The sequence below is a fragment of the Cottoperca gobio genome, chromosome 11 (genome assembly GCF_900634415.1).
Source record: "Cottoperca gobio chromosome 11, fCotGob3.1, whole genome shotgun sequence".
NCBI lineage: Eukaryota > Metazoa > Chordata > Actinopteri > Perciformes > Bovichtidae > Cottoperca > Cottoperca gobio.
The window spans coordinates 21,365,211-21,381,185 of record NC_041365.1 but is presented as its reverse complement, the minus strand read 5'-3'; the positions used below and the strand labels follow the sequence as shown (position 1 = coordinate 21,381,185).

The 15,975-nt window shown below is 38.7% G+C and overlaps 1 protein-coding gene across 2 annotated transcripts in view; it reads left to right on the top strand.

Annotated features, from left to right (window-relative positions):
- Positions 1-13,234: 13,234 nt before the first annotated feature.
- Positions 13,235-15,975, top strand: part of LOC115015391 (replication protein A 32 kDa subunit-like) — a 9,514-nt gene continuing 6,773 nt past the window's right edge. For both annotated transcript variants that reach the window (XR_003832990.1, XM_029442637.1), the window contains exons 1-7: positions 13,235-13,357; positions 13,451-13,503; positions 13,593-13,694; positions 14,483-14,596; positions 14,676-14,747; positions 14,825-14,932; positions 15,191-15,283. Coding sequence is in view for 1 of the 2 variants with exons in the window: in XM_029442637.1 (XP_029298497.1) it covers positions 13,345-13,357; positions 13,451-13,503; positions 13,593-13,694; positions 14,483-14,596; positions 14,676-14,747; positions 14,825-14,932; positions 15,191-15,283 (555 nt within the window). In the remaining variant the exon portion in view is untranslated. The remainder of the gene's footprint in view (positions 13,358-13,450; positions 13,504-13,592; positions 13,695-14,482; positions 14,597-14,675; positions 14,748-14,824; positions 14,933-15,190; positions 15,284-15,975) is intronic.

Below are 15,975 nucleotides of genomic sequence, written 5' to 3'. Positions count from 1 at the left end.
GTTCTGTGTGTTGTTCTGTGTGTTCTGTGTGTTTCTGTGTGTTCTGTGTGTGTTCTGTGTGTGTTCTGTGTGTGTTCTGTGTGTTCTGTGTGTGTTCTGTGTGTTCTGTGTGTGTTCTGTGTGTGTTCTGTGTGTTCTGTGTGTGTTCTGTGTGTTCTGTGTGTGTGTTCTGTGTGTTCTGTGTGTTCTGTGTGTGTTTGTGTGTGTTCTGGTGTTCTGTGTGTTTTTCTGTGTGTTTGGTGTTCTGTGTGTGTGTTCTGTGTGTTCTGTGTGTTCTGTGTGTGTGTTCTGTGTGTTCTGTGTGTGTTCTGTGTGTGTTCTGTGTGTTCTGTGTGTGTTCTGTGTGTGTTCTGTGTGTTCTGTGTGTTCTGTGTGTGTTCTGTGTGTTCTGTGTGTGTTCTGTGTGTTCTGTGTGTGTTCTGTGTGTGTGTTCTGTGTGTTCTGTGTGTGTGTGTGTGTTCTGTGTGTGTTCTGTGTGTTGTGTGGTGTGTTTGTGTGTGTTGTGTGTGTCTGTGTGTTGTTTCTGTGGTTTGTGTGTGTTCTGTGTGGTTTGTTGTGTGTGTTCTGTGTGTTCTGTGTGTTCTGTGTGTGTTATGTGTGTGTTCTGTGTGTTCTGTGTGTTCTGTGTGTTCTGTGTGTGTTCTGTGTGTGTTCTGTGTGTTCTGTGTGTGTGTTCTGTGTGTTCTGTGTGTTCTGTGTGTGTGTTCTGTGTGTGTGTGTGTGTGTGTGTGTGTGTGTTCTGTGTGTTCTGTGTGTGTGTGTGTGTGTGTGTGTGTGTGTGTTCTGTGTGTGTGTTTGTGTGTGTGTGTTGTGTGTGTTCTGTGTGTTCTGTGTGTGTTCTGTGTGTGTGTTCTGTGTGTTCTGTGTGTTCTGTGTGTGTGTTGTGTCTGTGTGTTGTTCTGTGTGTTCTGCGTGTTCTGTGTGTGTGTATGTGTGTTGTGTGTTCTGTGTGTTCTGTGTGTGTTATGTGTGTTCTGTGTGTTATGGTTGTGTTCTGTGTGGTGTTCTGTGTGTTCTGTGTGTTATGTGTGTGTGTGTGTGTGTGTGTGTGTGTTCTGTGTGTTGTGTGTTCTGTGTTCTGTGTGTTCTGTGTGTTCTGTGTGTGTGTTCTGTGTGTGTGTTCTGTGTGTGTGTTCTGTGTGTTCTGTGTGTTCTGTGTGTGTGTTCTGTGTGTGTGTTCTGTGTGTTCTGTGTGTGTTCTGTGTGTTCTGTGTGTGTGTTCTGTGTGTGTGTGTTCTGTGTGTGTTCTGTGTGTTCTGTGTGTGTTCTGTGTGTGTGTTCTGTGTGTGTGTTCTGTGTGTTCTGTGTGTTCTGTGTGTGTGTTCTGTGTGTGTGTGTGTTCTGTGTGTTCTGTGTGTTCTGTGTGTGTTCTGTGTGTTCTGTGTGTGTTCTGTGTGTGTGTTCTGTGTGTGTGTTCTGTGTGTTCTGTGTGTTCTGTGTGTTCTGTGTGTTCTGTGTGTGTTCTGTGTGTGTGTTCTGTGTGTTCTGTGTGTGTGTTCTGTGTGTGTTCTGTGTGTTCTGTGTGTTCTGTGTGTGTTCTGTGTGTTCTGTGTGTGTTCTGTGTGTTCTGTGTGTGTTCTGTGTGTTCTGTGTGTTCTGTGTGTTCTGTGTGTGTTCTGTGTGTTCTGTGTGTTCTGTGTGTGTTCTGTGTGTTCTGTGTGTGTGTTCTGTGTGTTCTGTGTGTTCTGTGTGTGTTCTGTGTGTTCTGTGTGTTCTGTGTGTGTTCTGTGTGTGTTCTGTGTGTGTGTTCTGTGTGTGTGTTCTGTGTGTTCTGTGTGTGTGTTCTGTGTGTTCTGTGTGTGTTCTGTGTGTGTGTTCTGTGTGTTCTGTGTGTTCTGTGTGTGTTCTGTGTGTGTGTTCTGTGTGTGTGTTCTGTGTGTTCTGTGTGTTCTGTGTGTGTTCTGTGTGTGTGTTCTGTGTGTTCTGGTGTGTGTTCTGTGTGTCAGATGTGTCTTTAGATTTAGTAAAGAAGAAGTTACACAGTAACTTTATTAACTGTGGAGGAACATGTGATGGAACAATAGATCCTGTAAATCTTTATGATTTAGTATCTAAAATAATGAGAAACATTGATTTTTGAGAGCAACTTTAAAATCAAAACTTTTTCACACAGAACTCTTTAAAAATGTTGAAAAGTTGAAATATGAGAAACAAACTAAAGGAGGGAAAAAGAAAAGAAAGACAAAACAAAACTTAAAGCTGAAGTCATTAATCAACAGAATTTAACTGAATTATATACGACACAATCAATATTTGTAGAACAATAGATATATTTAATTACAAGGTGTTCCAAAGCTTGTTTGGCTAATAGCTATAAATCAATAATTATAATCAATAATCGACTTCATGTCTTTCAGAGGAACAGCATCTTCCTACATTTATCCTGTAATTAGTTTATCGTCGGGACGACGTCGCAGAAATGTGACAAAAGGAAATCTGTTTGTCCTTCGGTTCATTCAACGCTCCACCCTTTGTGTGACGGAGGCTTTTCATTGTTCTGTGCTTTTAACCATTTAACCATTTCCATACACCCGTAGTTAATTCTATCTCTGCTAAGTAGGCTGCAAAACCCAGCAACAGCAATGTGAGCCCATAATAATAATAATAATGATAATAATAATAATAATAATGATAATAATAATAATAACAATATTAATAATAATAATAATAATAATAATAATGATGATAATAATAATAATAATATTAATAATAATGATAATAATAATAATAATAATAATAATAATGATAATAATAATAATGATGATAATGATAATAATGATAATAATAATAATAATGATAATAATGATAATAATAATAATAATATAATATAATAATGTAATAATAATAATTAATAATATATAAGATAATACTAATGAATAATAATATGATAATGATACTATAATAATACTAATAATAATAATATTGATAATGATAATAATAATAATAATATTGATAATGATATACTACTACTACTAATAATAATAATAATTATTATTATAATAATAATTATTATTATTATTATTATAATAATAATAATAATGATAATAATAATAATAATGATGATAATAATAATAATTATAATGGCTGTGTTAACACATGCTTTTAATCTAATTTTTCCCACATAATGCCTAGAAAAAGCATTTATTAAATATATATTTAGACTTATTTGATGACTTGTAACAAATAAAGAAAAACAATACAAAATAAAGAGAACAGTAAACATACAGCCAAACACTTAATATACACATCCGGGGAACTTCCTGCTGGAGATATTCTGGATTCTTATTGTGGTCAAAAACCCACAAAAAGAAAAAAAACATCACACTCACTCACACACACACACACACACACACACACACACACACACACACACACACACACACACACACACACACGCGCACACACACGCACACACTAGAACTGTACATTGGCGCCACCTGGTGGTGCAGTCAGAGCCCCCGTGGGGCACAGTGACGCATGTTCCCGTGTACCTGAGGTACCTGAGGTACCTGAGGGGCTGACAGAGCTGACGTCAGAGTCATTTGAAAGATGCTGTAAACACACTTTGGTCTTCATGCAGCAATAATCTCTTACATTTCCTTTATATTCGTGCAAACTGTGGCACGAGCCAAAGAGCCACGAAAAAAAGGCTGCAAGAAGAAGAAGTTCAGCAGCAGTTAAACAGTTTAATAAACTTAAACATGTCAGTTTATAAACCATTCAGAAGGTTTTTAATCAAAAGATATTTCTTTAATAATCCAATCCTTGTAATTACTCTAAAACATACAATAATCTTTATTTGATGCATTTTTTATGTTCCTCAAATGATGTTTCCTTCCATTACACAAACAATTTGAAAACATTTATAAATAAAAAATTATCTTTTTCACTTCGTAAATAGTAAATATAGTAAATATATTAAATATAGTAAATATATTAAATATATTAAATATAATAAATATAGTAAATATAGTAAATATATTAACTATAGTAAATATATTAAATATAGTAAATATAATAATATAGTAAATATAGTAAATATATTAACTATAGTAAATATATTAAATATAGTAAATATAGTAAATATATTAAGTATAGTAAATATATTAAATATAGTAAATATATTAAATATAGTAAATATAGTAAATATATTAAATATAGTAAAAATATTAAGTATAGTAAATATAGTACATATAATATGTCATATAGTAATAGTACATATATTAAATTGTAATATAGTACATATATTAATATATTATAGTAAATATAGTAAATATAGTACATATATAAATATATTAAATATAGTAATATATATAAATAGTAGTAAATATATTAAAATATAATAATATTTAAGTAGTAGTAAATATATGTAAATATATTAAATATAGTATTAATAGATATATAAATATCATAATAGATTAAATATATAAATATATTAATATATAATATTAAGTATAGATAGACATACTATTAAATATAGTAAAATAGTAAATAGTAATATAACGAATAGTTAAATATATAGAAAAATTATATATAATATAGTAAATAGAAATGTCAAAATATGTAAATATAAATAGTAAACTAATAGATAGTAAAATATATAAATATAGTAAAATATTGAAGTATAATCAATATAGGAATATAGTAAATAGTAAATAGTACCAATATGTAAATAGTAATAGTAAATATAATACATATAGTAAATTATTAAATAGTAAATATATTAAATAGTGATATAATAAATAGGAAGAAAATATGAGTAAATAGTAAATAGTAAATATAATAAATATAGTAAATAGTAATAATTAGTAAATAGTAAATGGTAAATAGTAAATAGTAAATAGTAAATAGTAAGTAGTAAATATAATTAAATATAATAAATAGTAAATAGTAAATATAATACATATAATAAATATATAAATAGTAAATATAGTAAATAGTAAATATAATAAATATAGTAAATAGTAAATAGTAAATATAATAAATATAATAAATAGTAAATGGTAAATAGTAAATAGTAAATAGTAAATAGTAAATATAATAAATATAATAAATAGTAAATAGTAAATATAGTAAATAGTAAATGGTAAATAGTAAATAGTAAATGGTAAATAGTAAATAGTAAATAGTAAATATAATAAATATAATAAATATAATAAATATAATAAATAATAAATAGTAAATAGTAAATATAATAAATATAGTAAATAGTAAATGGTAAATAGTAAATAGTAAATAGTAAATAGTAAATAGTTAAATAGTAAATGTGGTAAGTGTGGTCCTCGTGCTTTATCAGGTCCCTTTGATGAAGAAGGCTTCGGCCTCGAGGCGTGTTGTGGGAGGGACGTGTGTCACAACATGGCAGCGCGGTATAGATCTGTTATTGATCGGGTCTATCGATTGATTTCCCTCCGGAGGAGAGGTGAAAGGTGAGCTGACAGGCTTCCCGTGGGGCCGCTGCTTATTCCCCCCCCCCCTGCAACACCCCATGAAGCATTACATTCACAACACAAACACTGAAGAGGCTCAATGCTCCTTTAACATCAGCAACATCACGTGTTTAAAAACTTACTTTCTGTCTTTTACTTTTAAATCACAGTGACATCACAGTCTGTGTGTGTGTGTGTGTGTGTGTGTGTGTGTGTGTGTGTGTGTGTGTGTGTGTGTGTGATGGGTGTTGAACAAGCGCGTGCCGAGTCTTTGTTCCCACAAGCCCCTCTGCGTGACCCCGGTCACCTCAGGGTGGGCCTGTTTCGTTGTGCAGCAGCCGGTGGGCCTTTTTATTTCCATGGTGTCTTTCAGAGCCTCTGGCAGCACGGAGAGAGGAACGCATGAATGGAGGTGGTCATTTGTTTTTCATCAGGCAACACCTCACACACACACACACACACACACACACACACACACACACACACACACACACACACACACACACACACACACACACACACACACACAGAAATAAATATGTCTTTATAAAGAAGAAGGAATCAGAGACCAAAGCATTGCACACTTATTATAACATCTCCAAAGAATATGAATGAACTTGCTAATATAAAATATAAGGATCATTTTCTTGCACCAGAAGAACAACATCACGTGTTTCTATAAGGAAGTGTTTAAAGGACAGATATCTTCCAAACATCGTGTTTCAGAACCAGGACTCTTCTCTTAATCTGCTGAACCATCAGCACTGCAGCCAAAGAAAATCCGACACACTCCATTTATTAATGAAAGGACTTCTTGTATTAATGTTAATTGCACCTGTGAACATTACAGCATATCATTCATGTAAGATATGATTGTGTATACATACTTAATGCACAATTACAAATATTCTGATACAATGTGTGCGAACAGACGAACGAACAGGCGGATTGGACCCTCGGCCCTTTTACTCTTTTGTACTTTGTATATAATTCTTATTTGTATGTTCGTGCCGCCTTGTGAAGATGGACGGGTACATTAATAAAAGGTTATAAGACAGATTGTCTTCTAGGAAAGAAAACAAGGTATTTATCAGCAGGATGTAATGCCTCGGTGTGTGTGTGTGTGTGTGTGTGTGTGTGTGTGTGTGTGTGTGTGTGTGTGTGTGTGTGTCCTTACAGGAAGTCCCATGACTCAGCAGTTTTGTGCAGCAGCTTGAAAGCGGCTCATTACATATTAATGAGTGTGCCTGAATGACTCCTCCAGGCCACCGTACTTCTGGTTACAGACTGTAACAGGTGGACGTGAACAGGAAGCTTCATTTCATCTGTGATTCATCCTGTTACTGGGCTCCAAACTAAAACTCTGATAAACACTTTAAAAGCCCTTAAATACCAAATTTACCAACTTCATACATAATAATTATTCTTATTATATATTATCAGTTTAAGGTGTTATTAAATGATTAGGTGGTTGATATAAAAAACATATATTTACTAATTAATTAATAATATTTGAAGTGATCCCAGTTTTTCAGTATTCAGGTTTTAATTTGTTTGTGATATATTAATATATTATATATATATATATATATATATATATATATATATATATATATATATATTCTTTATGATAGATTATGTGTTTTTAGGAGCTAAAAAAAGCCTTAAAACAACATTACAAATACTTAAATACCACTTTTAAAACATTTCTAAAGTTCATAGTTAATCTATACAAACATTAATGGATTATATCATATAAGAATATTTTAAAGAATAATCTGAAAAGAAACATCAAAAAAAAAAATTCTCCTAAAAGTTATAAATGAAGGTTTTTACTTTCACGTCAGTTTTAAAAACATTTATTCAGACGTTTATCACGAGGCAGCATCATTTCATCTCTATACTTTATATGTAATCATTATTAAATTAATGAAATAGGTGTGTGTGTGTGTGTGTGTGTGTGTGTGTGTGTGTGTGTGTGTGTGTGTGTGGGCGGGGGTGATATCCTTCAGGGCCTGTGGGTGCAACACTAAGCTGCTCTGATTGGTCATTTTGTCAATTGTTTTGGCTCCTATCTTACTGGACATGTGAGATTTATCTGCAACTGGAAACTTGACCGAAAAGGTGGTTGTGTGTGTGTGTGTGTGTGTGTGTGTGTGTGTGTGTGAGTGTGTGTGTGTAGTGTGTGTGTGTGTGTGTGTGTGTGTGAGTGTGTGTGTGTGTGTGGGTGTGTGTGGGGTTGGGGTTACTAGAGGTGGGAGGGTCAAGAGGGCTTCTGCATATTGTGCAAGAAGAGAGCAGGAAGCAGGAGAACACATTCTCTCCTGCAGGATTACTGACGCTCTCACTCGCAGGTCCAAGATGCGTCTTCCTCATTTCATCTGATATTCTGCTGTTCCTGCAGGAGGCTGAGGGACGCTCCCACCATGGCAGAAGGTATGAAGAGCTTCTTTGCAGATGCTCCTCTCAAAGAAGCTTGAATAGAAAAGAGTCTTTTCTTGCTCTTGCATTGTCTTCCCTCTCGGAGGGGCTGGGGGCTTTTCTATTCACAACATGTCTCCAGAAGTGCTGCCTTGACGTGGTGTCGGGGGAAGGCTCGCTTTAGTTGGTGTGGAGGTAGCTTGGAGGTGTAAACAGGCAGACAGTAGGGAGCAGCAGCAGGGAGCAGCAGCAGGTTATGAATACAAAGTACAGACGCAACCCTTGCCGCGGTGTTACGTTATGAAGTTACCATGTTCCTCCTCCTCACACCACCTTGCAAGAGCCTATTGTTTTTGCCACTGATCATAATCAAATGCGTCAGATAAGTCGAGAGCTGCTGTTATCGAGACCCAAGTGATTTACAATCATCTTCACGTCCCTTCTCTTTTCACACCTCTTCCTGTCTGTTTTTTTTTCCTTTTTTCTTTTCTTCTTTTAGGTTTGCTGTCCTAAATACACAACAGGTTTGCTCAGTGGGCTTACTGTTGCTGTGGAGTCGTTAAACATTTCCTTTAAGAAACAAACCATTAACATGCCACAAGAAAGTCTTCCCACTTATCCTTTTTTAAATGTATTTTAATGCAGACCCCCAGTAGACGTGGCAAGTGTTTTGTTTTGGTCCGATTAACGTTAGTGAAGAATTCCAAATGTAATTTATTTAATACACCACATGTGTTTGTCTTGTTGATATAAAGGACAACATTATTTCGATTAGTTCTACGAACTAACAAAACAATCCTTGAGTGAAATGTAAGTTTGCACTCTAATCCGCTGATGAAATATATATATTACTTATGTGTGCAAGCTAGTGGAACTACATTTCTGTATATTGCCGCTCTAACTTGTAGTGTTTCAGGAAGCGTGACGAAATCATATAACTGTTTACGCATAATATCTTTTGAACACCCAGCGTGTGGCAGCATACATGAAGGTTACTCTGCCCCTCATTATTCTCTTTTTTCTGTTGCTGCAAGCTGGTGGAGACACTTCCTGAAAGGCAGATCACCTTCGCGCCCGTGCTGTGCTATTACTCTTAGTGGATTCGTGCACTGTGGACTTCTGTCGAGTGGGCGGCACTGAACGCTATCTGCTGTCCCGCAAGCCCCCGGCGCATGCCAGCATCAAAGCGGCTAACCAACACCCACTTCATGCTGCAGCTGGGCACGCGCTGGCCTTCCTGCACCGCAACCATATCATACACCGACAGAAACCACCGTCCAAGACTCAACACCAAACATACCTCATCTCGCAGTGCCCTGGCACGCCGCCGCGCGTTCCTGAACCCCATCCCTCACCTCAGTGGCCGACTGCGGCCTGAGCAAGGTCTGCTGCCACTTTCCCGACGGCTCAACCCCTAACCGCTGACCGCCACATCACAATGGTTCGCTTTCCTGTCCCACACTTTCCCTTTCTTTCTCTTTCCAACTCTACACTTCCTACATCTCCCCTTCTTGTGAGTTTTTAGGCGCTCACTACACGGCCAAAGCTGATGTCTTCGTCCCTGGATGTGACTTATCGTGGGCCTGGTGAGAGCGCATCACGCTTTGGGGGGGTATGTGATTGGGAAGACCTCATAAGGACTGCTGGGAGCTACGTGGCAAGCAGGGCACTGAGATTGTACCCTTGGGGGAGGCGCTGTTGGAGAACCCAAAGATGGAGCTGGCTGATCCGGCCAGGAAAAAAGAGCATGAACAGCCACATGAAGCAGTCTGATCAGGAGATGCTGTCGGCCAACCCTCCATGCAGCGCTCCCGACGCCTTTGAACTGGATGTCCCCTCGAGGCTGGTCTATCGCCTGCAGAGAGCTGGACTGGGACACGTGATGGACGAGCAGAACGGCAACACAGACCTCGCCAATCAAGCCCTTGTACACAGCTCATTAGCTACTGTTAACCTAGATCACATAACAAGGGATTGCTTAGTAAACTAGGGGACAATAATTAGAATAGTCATTGTTTGGCTTTAACTTCAATCCACTTCCGAGCACATGCAGTCCTCTACTACTGTGTCTTTATATTGGGGGGGGGGAGGGTGACTAAGCTGCCTGCTCTCAAATTGCAGCTTAGTCTCAGACTAATCACTCACGCTTCCACTTCCTCCTTACAGAATCACTCGAGCGTGCTGGAAGAGCATACGACCTCAAATCCCTGGATTCAATTAGAAGACAAAGTCAAAGTGACAGTGAGGACCGTTCGTCTACTAATACCGTCGTGGACTCGCTGCTAATTGTCACTAAATGCAATATGAGACGTTATCCTTGATCATTAAAGCGTACATTATCCAAAGGGCCAATATTAAAACACAATCACCTCAGTGTGTTGAATGTTGGAAAGGCTTTGACGGAGCTGGTTTCAGCCCGGTCCATGACCACCAGCAGGTATGCTCTGAATGCTCAGGTAACATACAGCATGATGGTATTTGTAGACAAACATCCATCACGGTCAGTTTTGCTCAGTAGTCTTGCTCAGTAGTCTCAGTAACTGTTCTTTCTGTTCTCGTGCTTCGTTGGTTGTTTGGGGTGGAGACGTGTTATCGGTGACCAGCAGGTGCTCGTGGTCGCTTTCTGCTCGTTACAGATGTGAAGATTAGTCGAGTGTGTAACGATCCAGACACCTTTATGTATACAGAGCTCAAAGGATAAAACTGGTTTGTTACAACTTCAACAGTTTAGTCCGTTGTACTGACGGTGTGAATGGACCCCTCCCGAGCCCTGCCTCCTTTAGGTATGTCCCTCCACCTGTTAAACTCAACATGTTATTATGTCATGAGTGTAACTGAACCAGCTGTTAAATGGTGGAGGTGAATAACTAATTAGTCTGTTTAAAGACTTCAGGTGTTTCAGCTCCAAATAAAGTTTAAATCTGTTTTAACTAAGGCCCACTTCTGAAGAAACTAGGCTATAACATACATATATATATATAGTGTATATATTTAACCATGTGATAGTACCACCCGCGGCCCACTAGATGGCGCTCTGAGACCCGCTGGTTTAAATCATCAGTTTTGCTCGTTAACAGGTCTGATCGCGTTTCTGGCCCCGTTAGAAATAATGTTGTAATAAACCAGAATGATCCTTTTTAATCGAGACAATCCAAACAGATATTCTCTTAACACCTCGATGTCGACTTGAATGAAGTGAAGGTTGTGCTGTGACATGAATAATCACAAGTCTACTTCGACCTGAACGAGTAATAAATAAATAAAAGGTGAAGGATCAGTGAATGTCACCCAAAGTTTATATTTATTCCTCATAACTACCTACTGCTTTATATCGAGGAGCTCTGTGAGGCTGGTGATAAGTGCGTCGGTATTTGTTTACCAGGCGGACACAATGTCAGCCAACAGTCTACTTATGCATGCAGTGCCTCTCACCTTCAGGGGAGAAGTGAGAAGACACCAGACACAATCCTCCATGAGCCGGAGGAGCTCTGCTTTTATTTATTTATTTTTTTGGATACATAATACTGTTGTGTTTAACTTGATTTCCTCTCACTGTGTCACTGGCTCTGGATCTTACAGTAATCCCTTTCTTCATGCTTCCGACAGGCTAATTCTAAGCCTATTAAGTTGTTGCAGCACTTGGCACAGGATCATGCTCGGGACCCTTTTTTGCCTTTTCAGGTCACATAATTTGTGCGCTTTTACAAATTTTACAGGAACCTGTAAAAACCAGACAATCCTGGCACATGCTTTGTGTTCAAACTGGCGTAAAATACAATTTCATTTAACTTATTGCCAATATCTAGCTGCTAGATGGCCTTCAATTCGCCCCTGAAGCTGAAATAGTTGCAGAGAATTTGCCTTATTTCTGAAATCGCCTTTTCTTTTCGACACTCGAGTGAGAATTAGCAGAAGTTGTGCTCGAGGTGCACGCACTACGTGACTCAGCGTGGGGCTCTGGTATGAATAGCAATACCACAGATCAGTATTAAAACCCGTCTTTACTGCAGGACCTCCAGGATGCTTTGGACAATGTTTGGTGCTTTTCTGTTCACAAGCAGCAAAGTTTGGACTCGGAGTAGTTCAGCCGAATCCTCGGAGCTCTACGCTAAAGCAGAGGATTATGGGTAGAGTCGTTTCCGGCCAGATGTTCTTCCTTCAACCTTTTCTAGACAAGAGGAGGCGAAGAAGACGACGGGCTTCCTGTGAGGTTTATTGCCAAACAAATGCTGCGTGTGGGGTCTGAAAAGATTTCATTTGTTGTATTAAATTCCTTTGCACACGTGTAAATACTGTACAGGATCAACGGGGGGGGGGGGGGGGGGGGGTGTACATTTGACTGGATGTGCTCTGTTTTCAAGAGCCTGACTTGTTTGACATGTAAAGTGCTGTGATGGATTTCATTTGACTCTTAATTCAGCTTGTGTTTACATCAATCATGGAACAGATGTGATGTGTTTACAGGTGAATACTGTCGCTGTGATAACTGTATGTTGTTCCTCTTGTTTGTGAAGTTGTGTAAGGAAAGCTGCTGTGCAAACTGGGTCAACTCAAAACGTCTTTACTGTCAGCCACCGGGACATAAATGCTGACTGCTCTGCTATCTCCTGCCACTCGGACATGTTCAGTTCACTCTGTACCGTCAGTGTGAGTGTTAGTTTGCTGAGACTTTATAAAACACTGAATGTGTGCTAGTGTTCTGAACACTAACGAAGACTAACGAAGAACTGTAATAATAGTTAATACAGTTTAAAGTAATGACAACAACTCACCCCAAATCTCAAGTATCGCACTAATGTACCTCAGATCATAGGGATGTTGTTAAAGTCAGAGAGCGCCGCGGATCCTGCAACAGGTTGGACAATTGGAAACTTGGCAGTGAAGTTGAGCAAGTTGAAGCTTTTTCAACTCAAGGCAATCAGGGCGAGGTGAGGCGCACAGCAACGCTAAAGCAAAGCGCTTCACTCTCATTGAAATAGATTAGAAGAAGCTCTCTGTCTGTCAGTGGAAGCACCAAGCACTAAGTCTGTAAACGAGGAAGACATCTTTGTTTTTGTGACTTTATTACAGCAAATATTGTCAACAGTCTTCCTGTAATGAATTTCATGAACTTAAAGAGTTCCAGGAGATACTGAAGCAGCACACACACACACACACACACACACACACACACACACACACACACACACATACACATACACATACCTTGCTCTTCTGTCATTGTAACATTTTGAAGATATTAAATTAAGTTTATCAAAAGTCACCTGTCAATCACTGTTGAATTGATTTGTAATAAAAACATGAATTCAAACCATTATTGATTTTCTTTCATTGATTTGAACGTGAGCGTGCAGCACAGCTCTGCACCTCCTCCTCCTCCTCGTGTTCCCTGCAGGTAATCTCTCTAATTCAATTCACCTGCCGGCCTGAAGAAGCTGCCAGCTGTTGGCTGCATGTTGTTGCTGTAACATTAGAAGACCTGCAGCTGCCCGTCATGTGGAACCAAGGTAAGTTAGTAAATATTAAAGTCACAGCCTCCCTCTCTCTAAAAGAAGAACAATATTTAGTCTTAATATGGAGCATCTTCTGCTTTTACACAGCGTGCAGTCAGTCCCCTGGTGGGCTGAGCAGCCACAGAGCAGTGACATCAAAGGTGTGTCTGTCTTCTGTTGAATAACTGATATATAAAGTCAAACATTAAGCATGTGTTCATGCACACTGTAATTCATTCTCTCGCCACAGATGACAACCCTGCACATTTTGCCCTGCACAGTGTCTCAGCTGCTGTCAGCGTCTCAGGTCAGCAATGATTCCTTTGCGATCTGCGACCTGGAAATCAACCAGGTATGAGAATAACACCTGTAAGAATATAAAGAGGGTTCACGCTACACGACTGCACCTGACCATTTAATTACGCACAGGGCTGAAGTATGGACTCGAGTCATGAATCTGATAACATGACACACAAATGAATAACTTTGCCTCCAAAGATCTTTACTTGTACTTTAGGCTTCTGACTTGAGAGGATAAGAAGAATGATCCACAGCCATGTTTGTGAATCTAAGGTTTTATTTAAGCACCACAGTCTTGTCATCATGCTAACATTTGCTAATTAGCACAAAGCACAGCAGAGACTGAAGGAAAGATCATTAGTTTTAAAGACATTTGGTCATAAAGCAAAAATATTGGACATGTTGAAATATTGTTTGTAACCCTAAATGAAAAGTCGGGTGGATAACTTGTTCAGATTTACCCAAAAGGGACCAAATTTCATGTCAATCTGTCAAATAGTGAAGATATCACCTAAAATACCAACTGCTCATGTTGAATGAAGCGTGCGATGAGGAAGGAGCAGCAGCAGACCGGTGACTGGAACTGAAAGTGCTCAGAATGTCTGTGATTTCATGACTGCTGAAGAAGATCATGTGATTTGATCGAAAGCTTTGGATGACTCAGACGTGTGTTGGGAGACTTTCACGAGACCCTCAGATATGAAGATTTAGGAACATTTTGAAATGGTAAATCATGTACGATGAAACGGCTGTTTAATTCTACCAGGAAGACACAGAATATCTTAAATGGCCAAGTTGTTGAATGTAATTTGGTGCGAGGATAACTTCCTCTCGCTGCAGGTGTCGGTCGTGGGCGTCGTCAGAGGCTTTGCTCCCTTTGTGACAAACATCCAGTTCTCTGTGGACGACATGACCGGTCCTGCTTTAAACGTGAAGCAGTGGCTGAACACACAGGCCAGTAGCACCAGCAGGTTCTGTGCACACATCTACAAAGCACTGCTAACTGTTTCACTAAACATAAAGTCTCTCACAGGACTGTGCTCCCGTCACGTTCACTTCTCCTGGAACATATGTGAAGGTTTCTGGAAGTCTCCGCTGCTTCAAAGTAAGTAAACGAAGGGTTTAGAGATGATGGGCTTTAAAGGGAAGTGAGCATTGATTTGAGTTTTTATGTTGCATTAGGATCAAAGGTCGTTGCTGGCAAACTATATCCGTTGCATCAATGACCCGAATGAGATCACGTCCCACATGTTGGAAGTGGTTCAGGCCCATATGCAGCTTTTTAGAAAGGTACACGAGAAATTCTATTTATTTATTTATTATTACATTTTCTACAACAAAGCAAAACTACAGACTGATTTATTGGAATGCAAACTTTAGATGTAAAGAAAATCTTGAATCTCCTTAAATAATTAAATTCTATTATTTTCATGCTTTACCAACTTGAGTTAAAGATTTGCATTTTGATTCTTTAAATGTCTGCCCACACGCTTGTAATGCTGCAACACACGTTCAGATTCTTCTCCGCCTGTTATGTTGTTTATCCAGACGTTTGATGTGAACATGAATACCACTGCAGCCTCGCTGTCTGCATATCCTAAAGGCATCTCACCCAATGATATGTCCACCATGCAGGAGCAGGTGAGTGTGTTTAAAGGGTCAGTCCACCCAAATCACAGACGTATTCTCCTTCTTACCAGTAGCAGTTTTTATTTGCCATTAGCTAATCCCTACAGGAGCACATCGCTGCCACCGTCACAAAACAAAATCTGTTTTTTGTTATACTGTGAAAAGTTTTGCAAAGATAAATTGTGTTTATTTTTGCATTAATGTGACTCTTTGGTCGTTCTAACTTTGCTATTTGGGGAAACGAGCCTCTTCACAGAATTTAGATTTTTACACAAATCTTTTCAAAGGCTCGTCTCTGATCCGTCCACAGGGATCTACAGCCGGGTCGACTTGCACTTGTGTTTATGAGTTTTGTGTGTAAGTGTCTTATAAGGAAACTCTATGGTGGATGATCTCATGGACTATTTTGAGGGCGATCACACGTCGTTCCACTTTAATGGCGACCGGCTACTTTCTGTGTTTACGAGGAGACAAGCGTTTGAAATGATTCATGTAAACATCCTGTTTTTTAAAAATACTTTATGACTTAGTGTGAAACGGTGAGAACAGTGAGAAACGGTTGGTGAAACGAGTGAGAACAGTGTGACACAGGGAGAAACAGTGTGACACAGTGTGACACAGTGTGACACAGTGTGACACAGTGAGACACAGTGTGACACAGTGTGACACGTGTGACACAGTGTGACACAGTGAGACACGTGTGA